Below are 16,966 nucleotides of genomic sequence, written 5' to 3'. Positions count from 1 at the left end.
ATGTTCTGTATCTATTAGGAACGCAGAATGACTTCAACTTTCACTTCTAAGAAGAATTGCCAGAACATTTTCCAGCTCAAATACAACATCAATACAACATTGAAACCAGTTCAATAAAAAAAACACACAAAAGAAAGAGCGTATGAAACACAAGTACGTTTTTGATCTTGCCAAACATGATGAAATATTTTTGCCTTTTTTATTTCTAATACCTCAGAATGAATTGAATTTTTTTTTATCCTCATTCTCACACCATTATTTTTAATGACAAATGTATTTTATCTTGCGTGTAAAACAAAACTTGTTGACCCACTTACACTATTTGCTATTTAAATGTAGCATATTTTCATTTAATGTTTCTTATCACATACTTATCATTAACAGATACTCGATGCAATTCATCTACATTCACGTTTTTATGTTTGTTTCTCTTCCTCCCCGGGATCGTTTGTTTTTGGGCTGCAGTGACCCGTCTCATCTCCACCTCCATAAGTCATAATCGTGTGTTTATTTGTCTCCCAGTCTAAATACGCTCAGAGCTGAAACATTTAAAGCAGTCGAGGCAACAGATGCTGGTCTCTCCGGGGACTTCTCGTCTCCCCTTCCCCCTGAAGATCGCAGGGAAAAACATGTGGCTTCACTCCTTTATGGAGCGGATTGTATTAAAAATGGAACGAGGGGTGACCGGTTTCTAGAGTCAAGCGGCGAAGAGAGAAGCCGGAGATGTACAGGGAATAAACATGAGCATTTATGATCAAATCAGCGAGCGCAGGTCTGCACGAGGTATTTCTCCCAGGAAATGAAGCCGACGTGGCGATGGAATCAGGGCTGACGTGAGGCAGGCTGATCTGGGGGCGAGTGTTGACTTCTTAATCTAAAAGATGCCCTCGGTTATTGAGCAAACATGTGCCTTACGTTCCACAGGGACGCATATCCAAGAGCATTTATGCCGCCGCGTTTTTTAATCATTCTGTTTCCGCAGGTGCTGTCGTACCACGCCACTTGCTCCAAGACGGAAGTCGACAAATTCAAGGTGACTGTTTTCTTTATGTTGTCACTTTGATTCACTTTTTTGAATTCAACCATGCGTTTCTTTTCATTTGTTTTTCCTATATTAACACCACGTTTGGACCATCAATGTCAGAAACGGTTAGATAACCAGACCAGGCAACATACAGCCTAAACATATATAGTAAAATCCTAAAAGATATGTAGACATTTTACTGAAAGATAATAAATCTATTCAATCCATCTATAATATATATATTTTTTATTATTAAGAATATAAATAACGTTCTTTGAATTAGGAATTTTTTCACTTACTCCCTTTTTTGTTCAGCATTTTCCAATGAATGGAAAGAAAACCCAAAAACATAGATGGATGGATGGATGGATGGATAGATGGATTTTTTTTAATCCCGCTGTAGATCTCCTTCGGGAAATTAATGAATTTCAAACTACCGTAATTTAAAATAATATTTTGTTACATTTCATTGTTCTTAAATATATTTAGGATATTTAAATTAAATATTTGCAATACACTACTTGAGTCTGATATCCTATTGTATAGACATTAAAAAAAAAAATTCTCTCTGAATATACATAAAAAAGAAGGCTCTCTTTCTTTGTCTCGTCTTTAGTCTGGCTAGAGCAGTGATCCCCGGTACCGGCCCTTATATATAATTACTATTCTGTTGATTATAACTATCTGAAAGGTGTTTCTATTAGAAAAATATATAGTATTTTTTCTGTCATAACATTAACTTGTGACTATTGACATGTCGATTACACTCGTTTTAGTTTAAGTTTCTTTCAAAAATAAAAGTGTTCTGACCTCAATCAGTGGATCTGATGAATACATTTTGGTACTGAAATCTATAAGTATATCTATGACATAGCTTTCTTCAGACCACACCAAGCATGAGGTATCAAGTACCTGTGGGTCTTATTCACGAGTGAGGGGAGATTAGAAAAAAACAGATTGGAACAGCGACGGTTCAAAGTTGTTCCACCTTAGACGTCAAAAAGCATCAACCAGGATTCTGTTGCGGTTTGCTTAAATAGTTTAAATATAGGAACAAAAGTGAACGTGCGTGGAGAAGGTTCCTGCATTATTGATGCAACTGTTGAAATATATCAAAAGAGCAGTTCTTGAGAGCTGCTGATGTTTTCGCCTGCAAATGTTTGGAGATAATTAACCAGGAGCACGTGGACGTATTCCCTCCTGGAAGTAAACTAATGTTGGTATTTAAAATGGATTCCTTCAATCAATACGTAATCATTTCCAATGCATTATTCATCAATTATCAGCCGTTTTTAATTGGCGTGACATTTATGAGGTATAGATATGACCTATTTTCCCGGCACTTTCATGTGAAGGATTCTCCCTCGTGACCATTACGGCAAAATAGAAGCCCCCGCTCTCAGCGCGCCCGTGTGATCTCTCAGCCCCCTCGTTCAGCTCCACTCCTCTTTCATAACTGCTCCACATACGGAGTCGGTTTGACAGGGAGTCCACCCGAGCGCTGGTGGCAAACAAACCTGGCTGACATCTTCTAACCTCCGGCTGAAAATGAAGTGAGAGGAGGATGTCAGGAGACAAACATTTAGAGGCTTCAGAGGACATTAATGTGGTGCAAGGAGGCCTGGGATTCTACCTTTAAGATGAGCTTACGAAACAACAAATCCTCATTATTTATTCATTTTCTACCGCGGAGCTGTGTCTTGGTCGAGGTGGTCGTCTTCCATGAACTTCAGCACCTCCTCCACTAGTAAACTCCCCCTGTTATCCATTGACGATTTGATAATCATCTAGCAAACTAGCAACTAATCTAGTGATCTGATTAGCTCCGCCTCCAATGTGGCGATCCTTGTAGTAGGCCTGCCCCGATCTAGGTCGCCTGATTATTTATGTGGACGGCGTGGGCTACGAGCCAGTCACTGGAATCTCTTTTTAAATCCAATTGTATGCCTTGGCAACTTGGAACCAGTGGGGGGCAGATCCAGTCAATTTAAAGAGCAGATAAAACTGAAGTTTAACTTCACTATTTGGCAAAGGTTGCATTTGCGGTTAGCCAAGAAGGTCCAGTTCTCTCAGAGCAACTTAAAGTTAAGATGGAAACAGACGTTTTAAAGACGAATGGAACAGAAACAGAAAAATATCTACACAAAGAGAATGCCAGAAGCATTCCTATGCGAGTTTTGTGTCACGATGTCTGTGACATCAACAACGAGTATAAGGTGAGGAGATATTTACAGCTTTTAGTATTTCAATTCATAAGTGCTACATGATGATAACCTTGTGTATCTAACTATTCAACAGGAAATACTAGTAGAGGTGTTGACCGGCAGCCTGTTGATTTCAAATGGTCCGATCAGATCTTTAATCTGGCCTGGTTGACTTCAATCATGTTTTCATTTGTTTTCGTGGATTGGGGAGACTCTGGTAAATGAGGGCGTTGAAATGGAAGAACAAGTCTGCGAATAATTTTGTACGTGCACCATTTTCTGAATTTGAGTGTTCGACTGTTATTAGTAGAAAATTCCTGAACTTCTTTGTACAAATAAATACAAATGCAAATAAAAATAGCTTACTTACTTATTTACATGAGGCCCTTGGACTTAAATTCTGCAACCAAGTTACTAAATTACGTTGCCATAAAATAAATGTATGTCACCACAAGGAAGAAATAATCTGAGGTAAAACTAGTTGTCGTCATTTTTTCGATCATGGGTCTACCACACAAGGGGGAAAGAACGTTCTACTTATTTTATATTTTACCAAACCGGAGTTAAATTCCTTTCCTTCAATCTCACTGTTATTGAAAGTCTCTATGGAACTGTTGACATCCATAATTCCTGTTCCTTATCTTATCTTGAATTTGATTGTGAACATACCATCCAGCAGACCACATAAAATTACTTGGTGGGCCCCTGGCCATAAGTTTGACTCATGTGTTTTAGATGATATTGTAATACTTATGCCAAATTGAGCTTGAAGCGGTGCATTTTGGGAAAAACTGTTTTTTTCAAACTTTTTTTAATAAGAAAAAGTATTTAAAAACAATATAATACTATATATGAATTAATTTGGAATCTTGTTTAGTTTTGTTAATGTTGTCCATTAAATGAAAATACTGTAAATGTCCACTCGTAAATAAACATCAGCTTCAGAAAAACTGCTTTCTTTGTCTTCTAAAGCGTCTCTGGAGAGTCCGAAGCTTCCTCTGACCTTTCCATTCATCCTCTTGTTTACCCATCTTTTTTTCCTCTCGACTGAACACAGGCGGCCAACATTCCGCTGGTGTGTGAGCTGGGCATCGATATGCTCTCCTTCGACGACTTCTCCCTGGACGTGGACGCCATGATAACCGCCGTGCTGAGGATGTTCACGGAGTTGGGGATCGTGCCCAAGTTTAAGATCGAGTACGAGGTGAGGGCGACTTTATCAAAACCCCGGGTAGAGGAGGGTCTTCACTTCATGCTTCCCCTGGTTCTCCAGACTCTTTGCAGGTGGCTGCTGACTGTCAGGAAGAACTACCGCATGGTTCTCTACCACAACTGGAGACACGCCTTCAACGTCTGCCAGTGCATGTTCGCCATGCTCACGGTGAGGTTCCTCAGAGTCGTACGACATTACCAGGAGTGGCCATCAAACAATATAATATCAGGGCAGACCACCAGAACAGGAACACAAAGAAGGTAAAAAGTTTCTACTGTGAATACGTTTGGGGGCTTCCAGTATCTGTCCACTGGGCTACAAAAGCATTCATGGTTTCCAGAACGTAGTTAGCCTCTAGATCTTTAACCAAATAATTATTTTTAATTCAAGACCATCATGGCCTCTTTTCTGGCCACGCTGAGTTTGACACCTCACATATCTACAACAACTCCAAGATGGTGGAGTTGCTGTGGCGACCCCTGACGGTCTCTGCCTCACGTTGCTATCTTCGCTCGCCCCACAATGACCCACAGTGACTCATGTACCCCTGAAGCCATTCATCCAAGTCATAAATCCCCCCCATATGTCCGCATTACTGCAGCCCCCGCGGATATTCCACCGAGATGTTTCTTTTTTTGCAGATGCTGCTGCTGGAGTGTTTTCCATTTTTATTCAATGTTCTCCTCATCTTAAGATCAGAGATTCAGAAAATTCTGCTGAGACGCTCACACTGTTTGTTTTGCTGGCCTCAGACGGCGGGTTTCCAAGAGACTCTGACTGAAGTGGAGATCTTAGCGCTTATTGTGGGCTGCGTGTGTCATGACTTGGACCACAGAGGCACCAACAACGCTTTCCAGGCCAAGTAAGACTTCTGCTTTTTGTCTCCCTCGCGCTTCCTAACACAAAAAAACACACACACACACACACACACACTCCTACACTATATGTTTCCCACCTGCAGCAGTTTGCAGTCGTGCCGCCCGGATCAGCAAGTCAAGACACAAGTGAAGCTTACATCAGACGTAGTCTAACGAGGAGATGGTAAACACTGCTGACTTACAGGTTCTGTTGCCTCAGGTTACAGTTTGCTGACTTTTGCAAGGTTGATACTGTGATCCGTGAACGTGGGATGGAGGCAAACAGGAAGGAAGAGAACAACGATCAGTGGAAAATAGTCCTCGTGCATCATTCTGGAAATAAATGGACTGATGGATGTCTGAAAAATTTACTTGAGGAAGGACACAGGAGTCAACATCAGTGACAGTGAAATGATGATTTTAATTGTCCCTTATTCGAGTTGTTGGCATATTCCTCAAAGGAACGGCACTTGTTCACTAGTTCCATCCAAACGCAGAGCAGACTCATCTGCACCTGCGTCAACCCAGACTTTTTTACAATAATTTCTGAACCATTTTGTTCCATTTTGATCCGAGAGAAAGGGAAAAAAAAAGCTTTCTAGTGACATACGGCTCTTGCAACCATATGCATGAGTTCAATGAGAGGGGGTGAGATCAGTGTTTTGAGCGTGGTATTGAGTTAGAACGTGAGAGAGTAAAAATACTGGATGTTAAATGTTGTTGCATGTGTTCAAGTCTCACTCAAAACCTTTATGAAGAAATATGAATATATTTCAGTTGAAGAATAGTTCAAGTACTACTGGAGTAGCTTAAAAGAAAACCTGTCAACAAAGGTATAATAAAAGTCCAGGAGTGAAAGTTTCTTATTGTAAATATGGTTTAAATTCATCATCTAAACCATGACAGCTGATTCATCTTTGATTAAGAGTCACTCACAAAAACAACAAGTGAAACCATGAATGAACCTGTACATAATTGTAGGAATGAAAGGGTTGAGTTAAGATTACAGCGTCACTGGCTCACCTGTGGGAACTCAACACTAATCTTATTAAACTCTCATCTGAAAAATACCCCATTTTAAATACTGGACATGTATTTTGCAGCGTTCTCTCCTGATGAGATGTTTTATTTTTTCCAGGACGGGCTCAGCGCTCGCGCTGCTCTACGGCACGTCGGCTACACTGGAGCATCACCACTTCAACCACGCCGTCATGATCCTGCAGAGCGAGGTGAGTTGCATCCAACGGTTTGAATCATTCCTTTAGAAAAAAGGGAGAAAAATAAAATAATATGTTTTTAAGTTCTTAAGTGGAGATCAATAGTCGGGTCAAGGTGACCCGAAGGATCCCTTGTGTTGTCTCTGGGTCAAAGTGAATGACCTCCCTGGCTTCCATAAATACATATGCTGTGGTGGAGGTCGTTCACCTTGACCCAGAGACAACACAAGGGATACCACAAACACATTTATTTTCAGGCCTTCGGGTCACCTTGACCCAGAGATGACACAAAGGGTTATGACCTTAACGTGCAAAAAATAATCTTAAACAAGAATAAATTGTGATTTTTGAAGCATGAGTCCAATAACTTGAATCAATGTGTTCTATGCTGTTGCTCAGTGGCGTCACGAGTGGGATGGTGATTCAATTGCACAGTAGATCTTTAAGATGGAAACAGCTACGAGACTGTTCTAGATTTCATTTCATTCAGTGACACTTACAGTCTTTTCTCTGCGGTCTCTGACAAATGGTGTCACAATATACAGAGAAATCACTTTTTTCGGGAAATGATTTCTCTGTACAATGTATGGAACCTACAGGATCTAAGGCGTCACTGGTGGGATGTTGACGTGAAACCATCAGATCATTGTTGTTGATGCATGTGAAGACGACACAGATTGTTCTAAAACAAATATACTTTGAGTTTATGTTTGTTTGTAGTTTAAGGCTTGATTAATGCCAAGAGAAGTCTAGTTTAAAGGGAACTGATTGAGAGCGTTGGGTCAGAGATGAACAAGCGGCCAGTGCTGCCCTCGAATCAATGTCATTAGAGGAGCCATAGATTTACAGGTAATTGGTTGAGAGAGACATTTTAGCAGGTGACTGGGTCCGTGTGAAAGAGTAATTAAAAAACGGGTCGGTACCTTCAGTGCCACGGCGCTGACAACACGGTAAGCTGCGTAAATGTTTGCCTGGAATATCACAGTGAGAGCGACAGTGACGTCAATGGATTCTTTCTTTTGTGGCAGTTGTTGAAGTATAGACTGTTAGAAATGCAGCGTCGTTCAAGTCTGAAGGTCATTTCTTTCAATTATTATCTTTGTCTTCTTCTTCCTTTTTCTACATTCTTGGTCAAACACACCTAAGATTATGTTTTGGAAGAGCTTCTTTAAAGACGACTTAACTATGAATTGTCCGAACATGAAACTAAGGCTCCTCTTTTCAAAATTAATCACCTTAAAAAAATGAATATTTAAATAAAAATACTCCCTCTGCTCATATAACAAAGACAACTGCTGAAACCTAAATTCTTGCAATTTTGAGCAAAGCAGAAATATCAAAGGAGGGGTAGATGATCTTCAAAACTCTGTGAACAACTCCCTGTGTTGGATGTGGGATGAATGTTGTTTGATTGACATATGTAATCATCTTGAAAGACACTCTTGGAATGATTTGACACTGTTTATTTCTTTCAAGAAGTAACTAAAATGTGTCTTTTCTTCTGATAAAACATTCAAGAACTGGCTGTTTCAGTAAAACCAAGATCTGAATGTATCTTTAAAAAAAACAAATCCAAGCAAATGTAATGTATTTTTCTTTGAAAAGATTTTGATCTGGACTGACAGTCCGTCACACAACTCTTTTCATTTTCCCATTTTATGAAACTTTAAACAGCCGAGAAGTAGTTAGTGCTGCATCCTCGGGTTGAATCCGCTTCAGGGCGAGCATGTGCCCTCTTTTCTGTTTGTTCTGTGGCTCCTCTGCCACGGCTGCACATGAAAGTGTGACTCTGAATGTTGTTGTGAGCTTGTGTCATGATCTAGATCGTGTTTACGCGACACAGAGGGAGGGGGAAAATATGCAACTGCTTCTTTATGTGTTGTTAAAAGAACATAACCAGGAGAGCAACGAAGATTACTAGATTGCAAAAACTTTTATTTAAAAATGTATTTAAAAATAAAAATAACCGAGTCCCAACATTAACTGTGCAGCTAAAGCAAAAAAGGTTCTAGACAAAGAGTGTGTTTTATATAATTTAAGCACCTGGTTATCTTGAATATGAGAATAAGTTTGTATTTTATTGGCTAACAACAAAATGTTAATCATGGCGTGTTCATCAGCAAATAAATGAATAATCTATGGATTTTCTTATCACCGCGATACAAACTCGTAACACTTTCGATTGACCACTTCAGTTTTTAAATGGTTTTAATTATGAAATATAGGGGTGTGTATTGGCAAGAATCTGGTGATAGTATACATACCACTATACAGAGCACAACGTTAATATGTATTGTAGGAAAATATATATGAATATATATATATGCATATATATGAAGTACTGTCCATGACTCTTGATGAAGTCTTTTTTTTTAAATTTAAGCAGTGTGTGTGTGTTTCATATATATAAATATATAAAAACACACGTCCAAACATCAGTTCGCTTGATTCAAATGTATCCTCTTGTCCTCAGCCATCACAGGGATATTGCAGGATTTCATTGTTCCTTTAGTTTTGTCATTTTGAAAAGGCTAAGATTATATTAACTTAAAAAAAAAAGAATGTTTTTTTGCCAAATGTTCTTATTCGCAGTCATGTCATGATGGCAGAAACTCTCAAAGCGAAACTTCCTTTTATTGCTTAATTTAAACACCATCTTGTCAGTCAGTTTACTTTGATTATACAAGAGGTCCCCAAACTTTATCCTGTGAGGGCAATACTTTTCCCCTTTTATAATGGGGGGTCAAGGTCAGTTTGTAACAGACAAGTATGACGATCGCAGGGGGGCCTAAATAAAATACTGAACCAAATAATCCTTTCCTCGGTCTTAACAGAAAAAAGTCTGGAATAAATAAATAAAGAAAAAATAACCAAATGTCTCATGTAACTTTCATTAACTTTCTGACAACGAAGTTGAACTTTTACCTGTTCATTTAGAGTCTAACATGTGGATCTTTCAAACCGGACCTTCTTAGAGAGCAGAAGAATGAAGGCAGGTGTCGAATCAAACACACAGTAAATAATTCTTCCCCTAAAAATGGTTGCTCCGGTATATTTGTCACACACTGTCTATGAAAAAAACAAAGGAAACTAACGTACTTAAAATTCCTTCTTAATTTCTATTTTCCTTTTCACCAAATGACACGTTTAATTCATAGTGAATTGATTTGTTTCTGATATAAGAACTCGCTCCTCGGCGGAGGTATGCTTCACTTTTTAGTCAACCCATCAAAGTGCGCGTCAGCATGAAGCCAAACATCACCTTTAAGGGAAGAGCTCGTTCAGACTTGTCTACTCGGTGTTTCGAGCGAGAACTGAGGGATTCATTATCCTCTAATTCCTTCAGTCGTTAACATCTCGTTTCCTCGCATCAACTCCATCACGCGCGCGCTCCAGAGGACTCGACTTTTTTTCCACGCGACAGGCGCGCTGCAGGGGAGCCGCCCACGCGCGCCAAATTTTTTGGGGGAAGAAAAACAACAGCGATGACCTTTTCTGTCGGTTGACTTTTGAGTGCAGTGACGTCACCGCCTCCCGATGCGCGGGTCGAGTCAGTGCGCACGCGCCCTCAACCACCTGCGTGTCCCCCCTCAGGGTCACAACATCTTCTCCAACCTCTCGTCCACGGAGTACAGTGACCTGATGCAGCTGCTGAAGCAGTCCATCCTGGCCACGGACCTCACGCTCTACTTCGAGTACGTTCCCGGTGACACGGGGGTTCAAACGTGTTGATAACAGCGCCCCCCAGTGGACTCACCCTGAATTATCTGTGCAGGAACAGAAACACGTTCTTCGACCTGGTCAGCAAAGGCGAGTACAACTGGAATGTGAAGGCGCACAGAGACATGTGCAGGTGAGGGACCAACGCGCACGCGCACACACAGATGATAGTAACAACTGACCTTCCAGATCGATGATGATGACGGCGTGTGACCTCGGTGCAGTCACCAAACCGTGGGAAATATCACGCAAGGTACGTTTATAAAGGGTTGGAGTCTGTCCCAGCTACACAGGGGAAGAGACGAGAGTGTGGAAGTATATTAGTACCATCAGAATATTGAATTGTTAAATTATACATTTCAAATGATGAAGTTATTTTTTTTCTTTCAACAAATACATTCATTTCTATAGTAAAAGGTTGCATATTTTTAAAAACAAAATTCAATATTTTCTAAATTAATTTGGAATTGTTGGGCAACATTTCTATACTGAAAACGTTTTTATACTTTTAATTTTTTCAAGTATTGGAATTATAATATCAAAATCAATGTGTAAAAAAAAAGTAACTCTTCTATACACAGATTGCTGAATTAAATTATTTAATACAAAACAAATTAAATAAAGTAATAACTGAATTAAGTTCATTCATTGTCTGTCGTGGGGAGACTGGAGCCTATCCCAGTATCATAAGGCGAGAGGCAGGGGACACCCTGGACAGACACCAGTCTGTCACAGGGCACACAAAGACAGACAACCATTCACACACACACTCATACCTATGGATCATTTCCCAAAGTTCTCAATCAACTTCTGTTACTGAATTAAGTTATGCATACATAATTAAATGAGTAGACAAGTAAGAGACAGTTTAGACAGTAAACAACAACATAATAGAATACAATATAAAAACAAATATATAAAAGCTTCAACATTTAAAATGTTACATCTAACCATTCTATATTCCGATGGCACTGATATACCTGTACTTCCATACAAGAGGCATCGTGAGATAAAGTGTCAATTCTCGTTTGTGCCTCCAGGTGGCAGAGTTGGTAACCAGCGAGTTCTTCGAGCAGGGCGACCGAGAGAGATCCGAGCTGAAACTCACGCCTTCGGCAAGTTGACTAGAAGCTCCAGGAACTTTATTTATAGTCCATTTGTCAACAATAAGAAACAATACAAAAGGAAAAAAAAAAGAAATATTGTAAATTAAATAATTTAGAAAAAAATAAATCAGTTAAAACATTATCATTAAAATAAATATATGTGTATTTACACACAAAAACACACACATGTCAAACTCAGGCCCACCAAGTTATTTTTTGCGGCCCCCAGGTAAATATTTATTAAGTGCCTTAAGATGTTGGACACTTATGTAACAGTTTGTCACCACTACATAAAAAACATTTTATTAAAACCTCAAAGAATAACATTTATAATGACCAATTAACAAACATCTGGCCACAGCATAACAATATAAACGTATTTTTACTTGAATATTTTTATTATAAATTGATAAATATGAGGTAAATGAAAAACTATTGTACTATATAAACAGTCATCGTGCCTGCTGGCATTGACGGACACACACAAACCCGAGTCAAAGTTGTGAGTCTTGACAGACACCTTGTGTGTTGCAGGCCATCTTTGATCGGAACAGGAAGGACGAGTTGCCGGGGCTACAGCTGGAGTGGATAGATGGAATCTGTGCTCCACTCTACGAGGTATTTCTTCTTCCTGTTCATGTACCTGCACACTCTTCATTTCACTTCAAGGTTGCTGGTTCAAAGCTGCTTCATAAATAGGCAGCGGTGGAGGGAAAAAAAAAGAGAGAGAGAGTTCGACTAGGAGACATTAGAGAGCGATGACATCAGAGAGACGAACTGATGTTAAAGCAAAGTCCGACATCCTGCAGAGACGTGGTGTCGTCTCGCTCCGCCGTGGTTCACGTCGGTGTTTACGGGGATTCGTGCGGCCGCCAATTAGACTTGTGAGGGGAGAAGAGGGGACGTTCACAGGCAGCGGGGTTTTCAGTTCGTGGGCGGACGAGGCCTTTTTCTTGATCCCACTGATCTCTTCCTCCCGCTGCCGGATCACGACTTTGTAGAATATTAATCCTCGATTACATAACCTTCTGTTGCTCCTCTGGCGAAGCCTCCGTTGCTCCCCGACTTGTTGCGTAAAAATACTACGACAAAACACGAAGCTTTGCTAACACTTTCTGGTTGAATTTGCACGTAAATCAATCTTCTTTAAAATTGTGGCGTGTTTATCAGCAAATAAGTGAATAATTGATAGATTTTTTTATAACCGCCAGACAAACTCGTTTCAATTTCGATCGACACTTTCATTTTTAAATGGTTTTAATTATAAAATATAGGGGTGTGTATTGGTAAGAATTTGGGGATAGTATACATATCACGATGCAGAGCACAACATTATTATGTATTGTAGTAACAAGCATATATTTGAAGTATTGTTGAGTGCTTGACTCTGGTGTTGCAAAATTTACAGACCTCATGACTCTTGATGAAATCGTTAAAAAAACATATATAAACAACTTATGTATGTATATATATATATATACATAAACATGTCCAAACATCAACTTTAAAGGAACTAGAGACAAATGTATCCTCTCGTCCTCAGTCATCACCGGAATCTGGCAGGATTTCATTGTTGCTTTATCTGCAGAGGACATAATAAATGTCGCCATCTAGCGCCTGAAGGTTAAATTGCAACACAAAAATTAACAAACAATATGCATTGTTGCATTTTAATCGTAAATTTTAAAAATATATATTTTTACACACACTTTGAAATACAGTATATACCAAAAGATAACTATGAAAAACGCTTTGAAAGCCCCAAATAAAAAATATTATGAAAGTGCTCTTGGCACATTATTGTTATGTTACCTAAGCTTTCTTTCAGGATGTCTTGACTGCTGTCTGGTGGTGAGGAGGCCTCAGGGCGGACCCAGGTCCCTCCGGAGGAGGTTTTTTTGGTCGTTGCCAGAGTGTTGACTCTCAGTTTGTGCTTCTCTCTGCAGACTCTTGTCAAGTTGAATCCGAAGCTGCAGCCGATGGTTGACATGATTCGGGCCAACAGGTGCAAGTGGGAAGAGCTAAACAACAAGAGACAGCCCGGCCACAGCGTCTCCGCCCCCGCCAGCCCCTGCAGCGGCGGCGGCACCGACGGCCCCGAATCCGTCGCCTGCTCGGTGCCCAAGACCGGCAGCAGCCCGTGTTGCAGCAGCGGCGCCGACGATGACCACGCGCCGCCCGCGTCCGTCAGTTAGCTTCCGCCGTCGCCTCCGATCTTCGTCGGCTCAGTTTCCTCTCACAGCAGCCTGGGACTCGGGCGGTGCGGTGCATGCAGCCGCTCTCAGGCTCTCGCTTCTGCTGCTGCTTGAGATGAGCTTCAGCGTCTCTGGACGACTTGTGCGTCTCTGAATGTTGACCAGAGCAGCTGCACACGAGTCACACATCACTGTGTCTACAGATGGATGGATGAAATCGCACAGACTTCTGCACAACAAAGCAGAACATTCGCGAGCAGTTCTCTGCTCGTCGTCACTTTTGCTTCTGTAAATCTGTACATAGGCGGTTCAGTCAGGCTTGGCAGGGTTTAGAGGCGCAGGAACAACACGACCAGCATGGAGTTATTTACTGACGGGTTCAAGAGAAGAACGTTTGGAATTTTCCAACTCAAGGCAGAGGGGCCCAATCTAGCTCACGATATACTTTCATCTGGCCCACGAGAGAGTCTAAATTGACGGCTGGAAATGTTAATAAAACGAGATAATACATTGATGACATGATATGACCTTCTTCTGCCACTAGAGGGGAGTGTTTCTGCATTGAAGAGGCCGAAAACCCCCATGAAGTTAAATCTATCAATTTATTTTTTGAAATTCATCTTTCGTATTTTAAACAAAATTATTCAAATGTATTTTTATTTAATTTAAAATGTTGTTAGCTCTTTTCATGTTTTTTGTTTTAAAACTATTTCCTGACCTTCAAAAATTAATTGAGAAAAAATATTTAAAAGTGCCTTAATATCATATTCACATGTTTGTCCAGATTTTTTTCTTCCATTTTTTAATTAAATATTAATTACACTTTATAATCTTCAGCATTTAATTTATCTTATTTAGGCAATTCTTGGTTGTTGTTGCGTCTTTGTTTCGGCCAATTGATGATAAAATGAAAATGATATTAAACTGAGGTAAAGTTGTCATTTGATTTGATGTGGATTTAAGTAAATTATTAAGAGAACGATGACCAAACCTGTCAATATGAAATGAGGCACTTTCTTCCAAAACGTTTTTTTCCATTATTTTTATTTTAGGAAAACGATAAAGAAGAAAAAGTAGAACAACAATATTTCGAGGTAAACTAGTATTAAAATTGATGGCCGTCCGAAGTATTTCTACATCATCATGTACTCATGAGGACCACATGGACAGAATTAAAAGGACCTAATGAGGCCCACAGGCTGCACCTTTGATTCGGGTCACATTCTCAATGAATAAACTTGAGTTAAAATACATTTGTGCACAAATGCTGCTCTGGAGCCAAGTCAGTAGTTTAACTCCTCCTGTAGGAGCTTGCGATGCTAAGTGTTTAACGTCCTCCCCTCCTGTGCCTTGTTTGGAACCTCCTGATGAAAAGTGCATGACCTCTCCGACAAACTCACGCTGACCACCCTTTGTCAACCAAAATGAAAATGGGAACCACAGAGATATCGGCGCCGCGTTCAGGGTTCAGCCTGGTCACAAACACACATGTGCCTTGATGACATTTCCGTAGAATTAGCCGTTTGATTTTGTGACTTTTGGACCGGTTTAGTTCAGGCCTGCGGAGGAACTGGATGCGAGTCATGATGAAGTGCCCGTGTAGTAACAAGCCATCACTTTCATGGTATTTTTCCGAGGAAGGTTTGCCTTATGAATCGTGTCGTAGTTTATTGGAAATGTGTCTGTGCACCTTGTGAGGCATGGAACTGTGTGCTGCTGACTGTACTTTAGTTCCACGACGTTGCATGTTCTCTTTCGTTCGCAGTATTGAATTCGACCATTTGCTAACGATGTAGCAAACGTGTACCGACAAATACCTCGACTCATCTTCACGACACATGAGGGGAGAATGCATGTCTTTGATTCTGCTGCATCATGTGATCTCTGAATATTGCTCTTCTATTTTTCTATTCGGCCTGAAAACATGGCCGACATGTCTTTTTCCAAAAACGTAACGTGGTCTCTTCTCTCCTCTCGTGGTGAGGTCAGACGGGAAGACTCCGTCGAGCATGACGATGCAAACGTGCCAATGTTTTTGTGCAGACTTTAAATAAAAATATGCTGCTACGATCAATATGTTATTATTGTCATATATCATATTATTTAATATGCTTTGGCTGGTACTACAGTATATGAGTCAACACAGACATGTGTGTATTATACATATAATACAAGTCAGTGACTGATACAAATGTGTGTGACACGATCATACTGTACGTGTGCGACACAATGTGCAACCTGGTCATGAAAGACTGGGATATAGAAATTGTAATAGATTTTTTAAACAGTGTTACATATACAGTATGTTGTGTAGTATTATATGGAAACATCACAGACAGAGAGAAGTTTCTACCAAGTGTTGCCTTCACTGACCTCGTACTCGATTGACCCAAAGACAAGTCTTACCTGCTGTCACTTACATTATGGATGCTTTTCTTTAAGTTCTGGCCCTCGGTAAATGACTGAGTACTAGTTAAATGGCTAGTGTGAGCTGTTTTGTGTGTATGTGTATGACCTTAGAAGTGTTGTTTAATAAGTAAATGAAAATCAATAATGAGTTTAGGAAGATTTTATGAAAAGGTATTAAAGCCATTCGCAGTTTAAATGATTGTATAAAAGACAAACAAACACAAATGACTCGAGACAATGGCTTGACCAAATTTACTGAAGTTACAATCACAATTAATATCAAATTGTGCGACACATTGATGGGTTGTGATGGATTCAGTACGAACATGGTTGTGTGAGCGTATTAAAGGGAGATTGACAACTTTATGCGTGACAGCAACACATGGGACCAATGTGTGCTACTACATTTTGAACCCGTGCGAACAAATGTGTCTATTACAAGCCTATATGTGTGAACATAAGCATGAAAATAAATTCATAATTCATTGACAAAACAGATTAACGAACACATTTGATATGTTGTGAGGATAATATAATGTATGTATATCAATAGCCGCCTTTACTTTTTTAGTTTACTTGTTATAGAAACCTGCGTGTTGTGCAGATGGTGAAGGTGAATGTGGTTATGATGACGAGTATGATGACGACAATGATGACGTGGCTCCAGTGGAATCAGGTCAATTTTAAAATTCTTCTCAGAATATTCAGTGTTTATGTTAAAATATTTAAACAGCGGAATCCTGAACGACCACCGGAGCAGAAACTTTGACCCACTTTCTCAATCACCGGTGCGACGGTGACCTCTAGTGGACGAAGACCCGCAACTACATCTGCAGAAACCATGACATCGAATATAGATTAGAATCTTAATCATTTTAATAAACCAGATTAATTTATAAATGAATCTATTTAAATTCGAATTAATAATTCAATTAGTTGATTTTTTATGATTGTAATTATAATGTAATAAAAGATCAAAACATGTTTTAATTATAAAAAGAGATAGTAATACAAACTTTTA

The 16,966-nt window shown here is 39.8% G+C and overlaps 1 protein-coding gene across 1 annotated transcript in view; it reads left to right on the top strand.

The window, feature by feature from the left end:
- pde11a (phosphodiesterase 11a) overlaps positions 1-15,555 on the top strand; it is a 35,955-nt gene extending 20,400 nt beyond the window's left edge. The window contains exons 10-20 of the mRNA XM_087804259.1: positions 983-1,033; positions 4,286-4,432; positions 4,502-4,609; positions 5,194-5,303; positions 6,437-6,527; positions 10,110-10,210; positions 10,291-10,368; positions 10,425-10,488; positions 11,276-11,350; positions 11,876-11,959; positions 13,288-15,555. Of these exons, the coding sequence (XP_087660385.1) occupies positions 983-1,033; positions 4,286-4,432; positions 4,502-4,609; positions 5,194-5,303; positions 6,437-6,527; positions 10,110-10,210; positions 10,291-10,368; positions 10,425-10,488; positions 11,276-11,350; positions 11,876-11,959; positions 13,288-13,536 (1,158 nt within the window). The 3' untranslated portion in view covers positions 13,537-15,555. The remainder of the gene's footprint in view (positions 1-982; positions 1,034-4,285; positions 4,433-4,501; positions 4,610-5,193; positions 5,304-6,436; positions 6,528-10,109; positions 10,211-10,290; positions 10,369-10,424; positions 10,489-11,275; positions 11,351-11,875; positions 11,960-13,287) is intronic.
- Positions 15,556-16,966: the final 1,411 nt, after the last annotated feature.

The sequence above is a fragment of the Callionymus lyra genome, chromosome 12 (genome assembly GCF_982586985.1).
Source record: "Callionymus lyra chromosome 12, fCalLyr1.hap1.1, whole genome shotgun sequence".
Classification (NCBI taxonomy): domain Eukaryota; kingdom Metazoa; phylum Chordata; class Actinopteri; order Syngnathiformes; family Callionymidae; genus Callionymus; species Callionymus lyra.
Note: the sequence above shows the minus strand (reverse complement) of the source record. Positions and strands in the feature narration are given on the sequence as shown.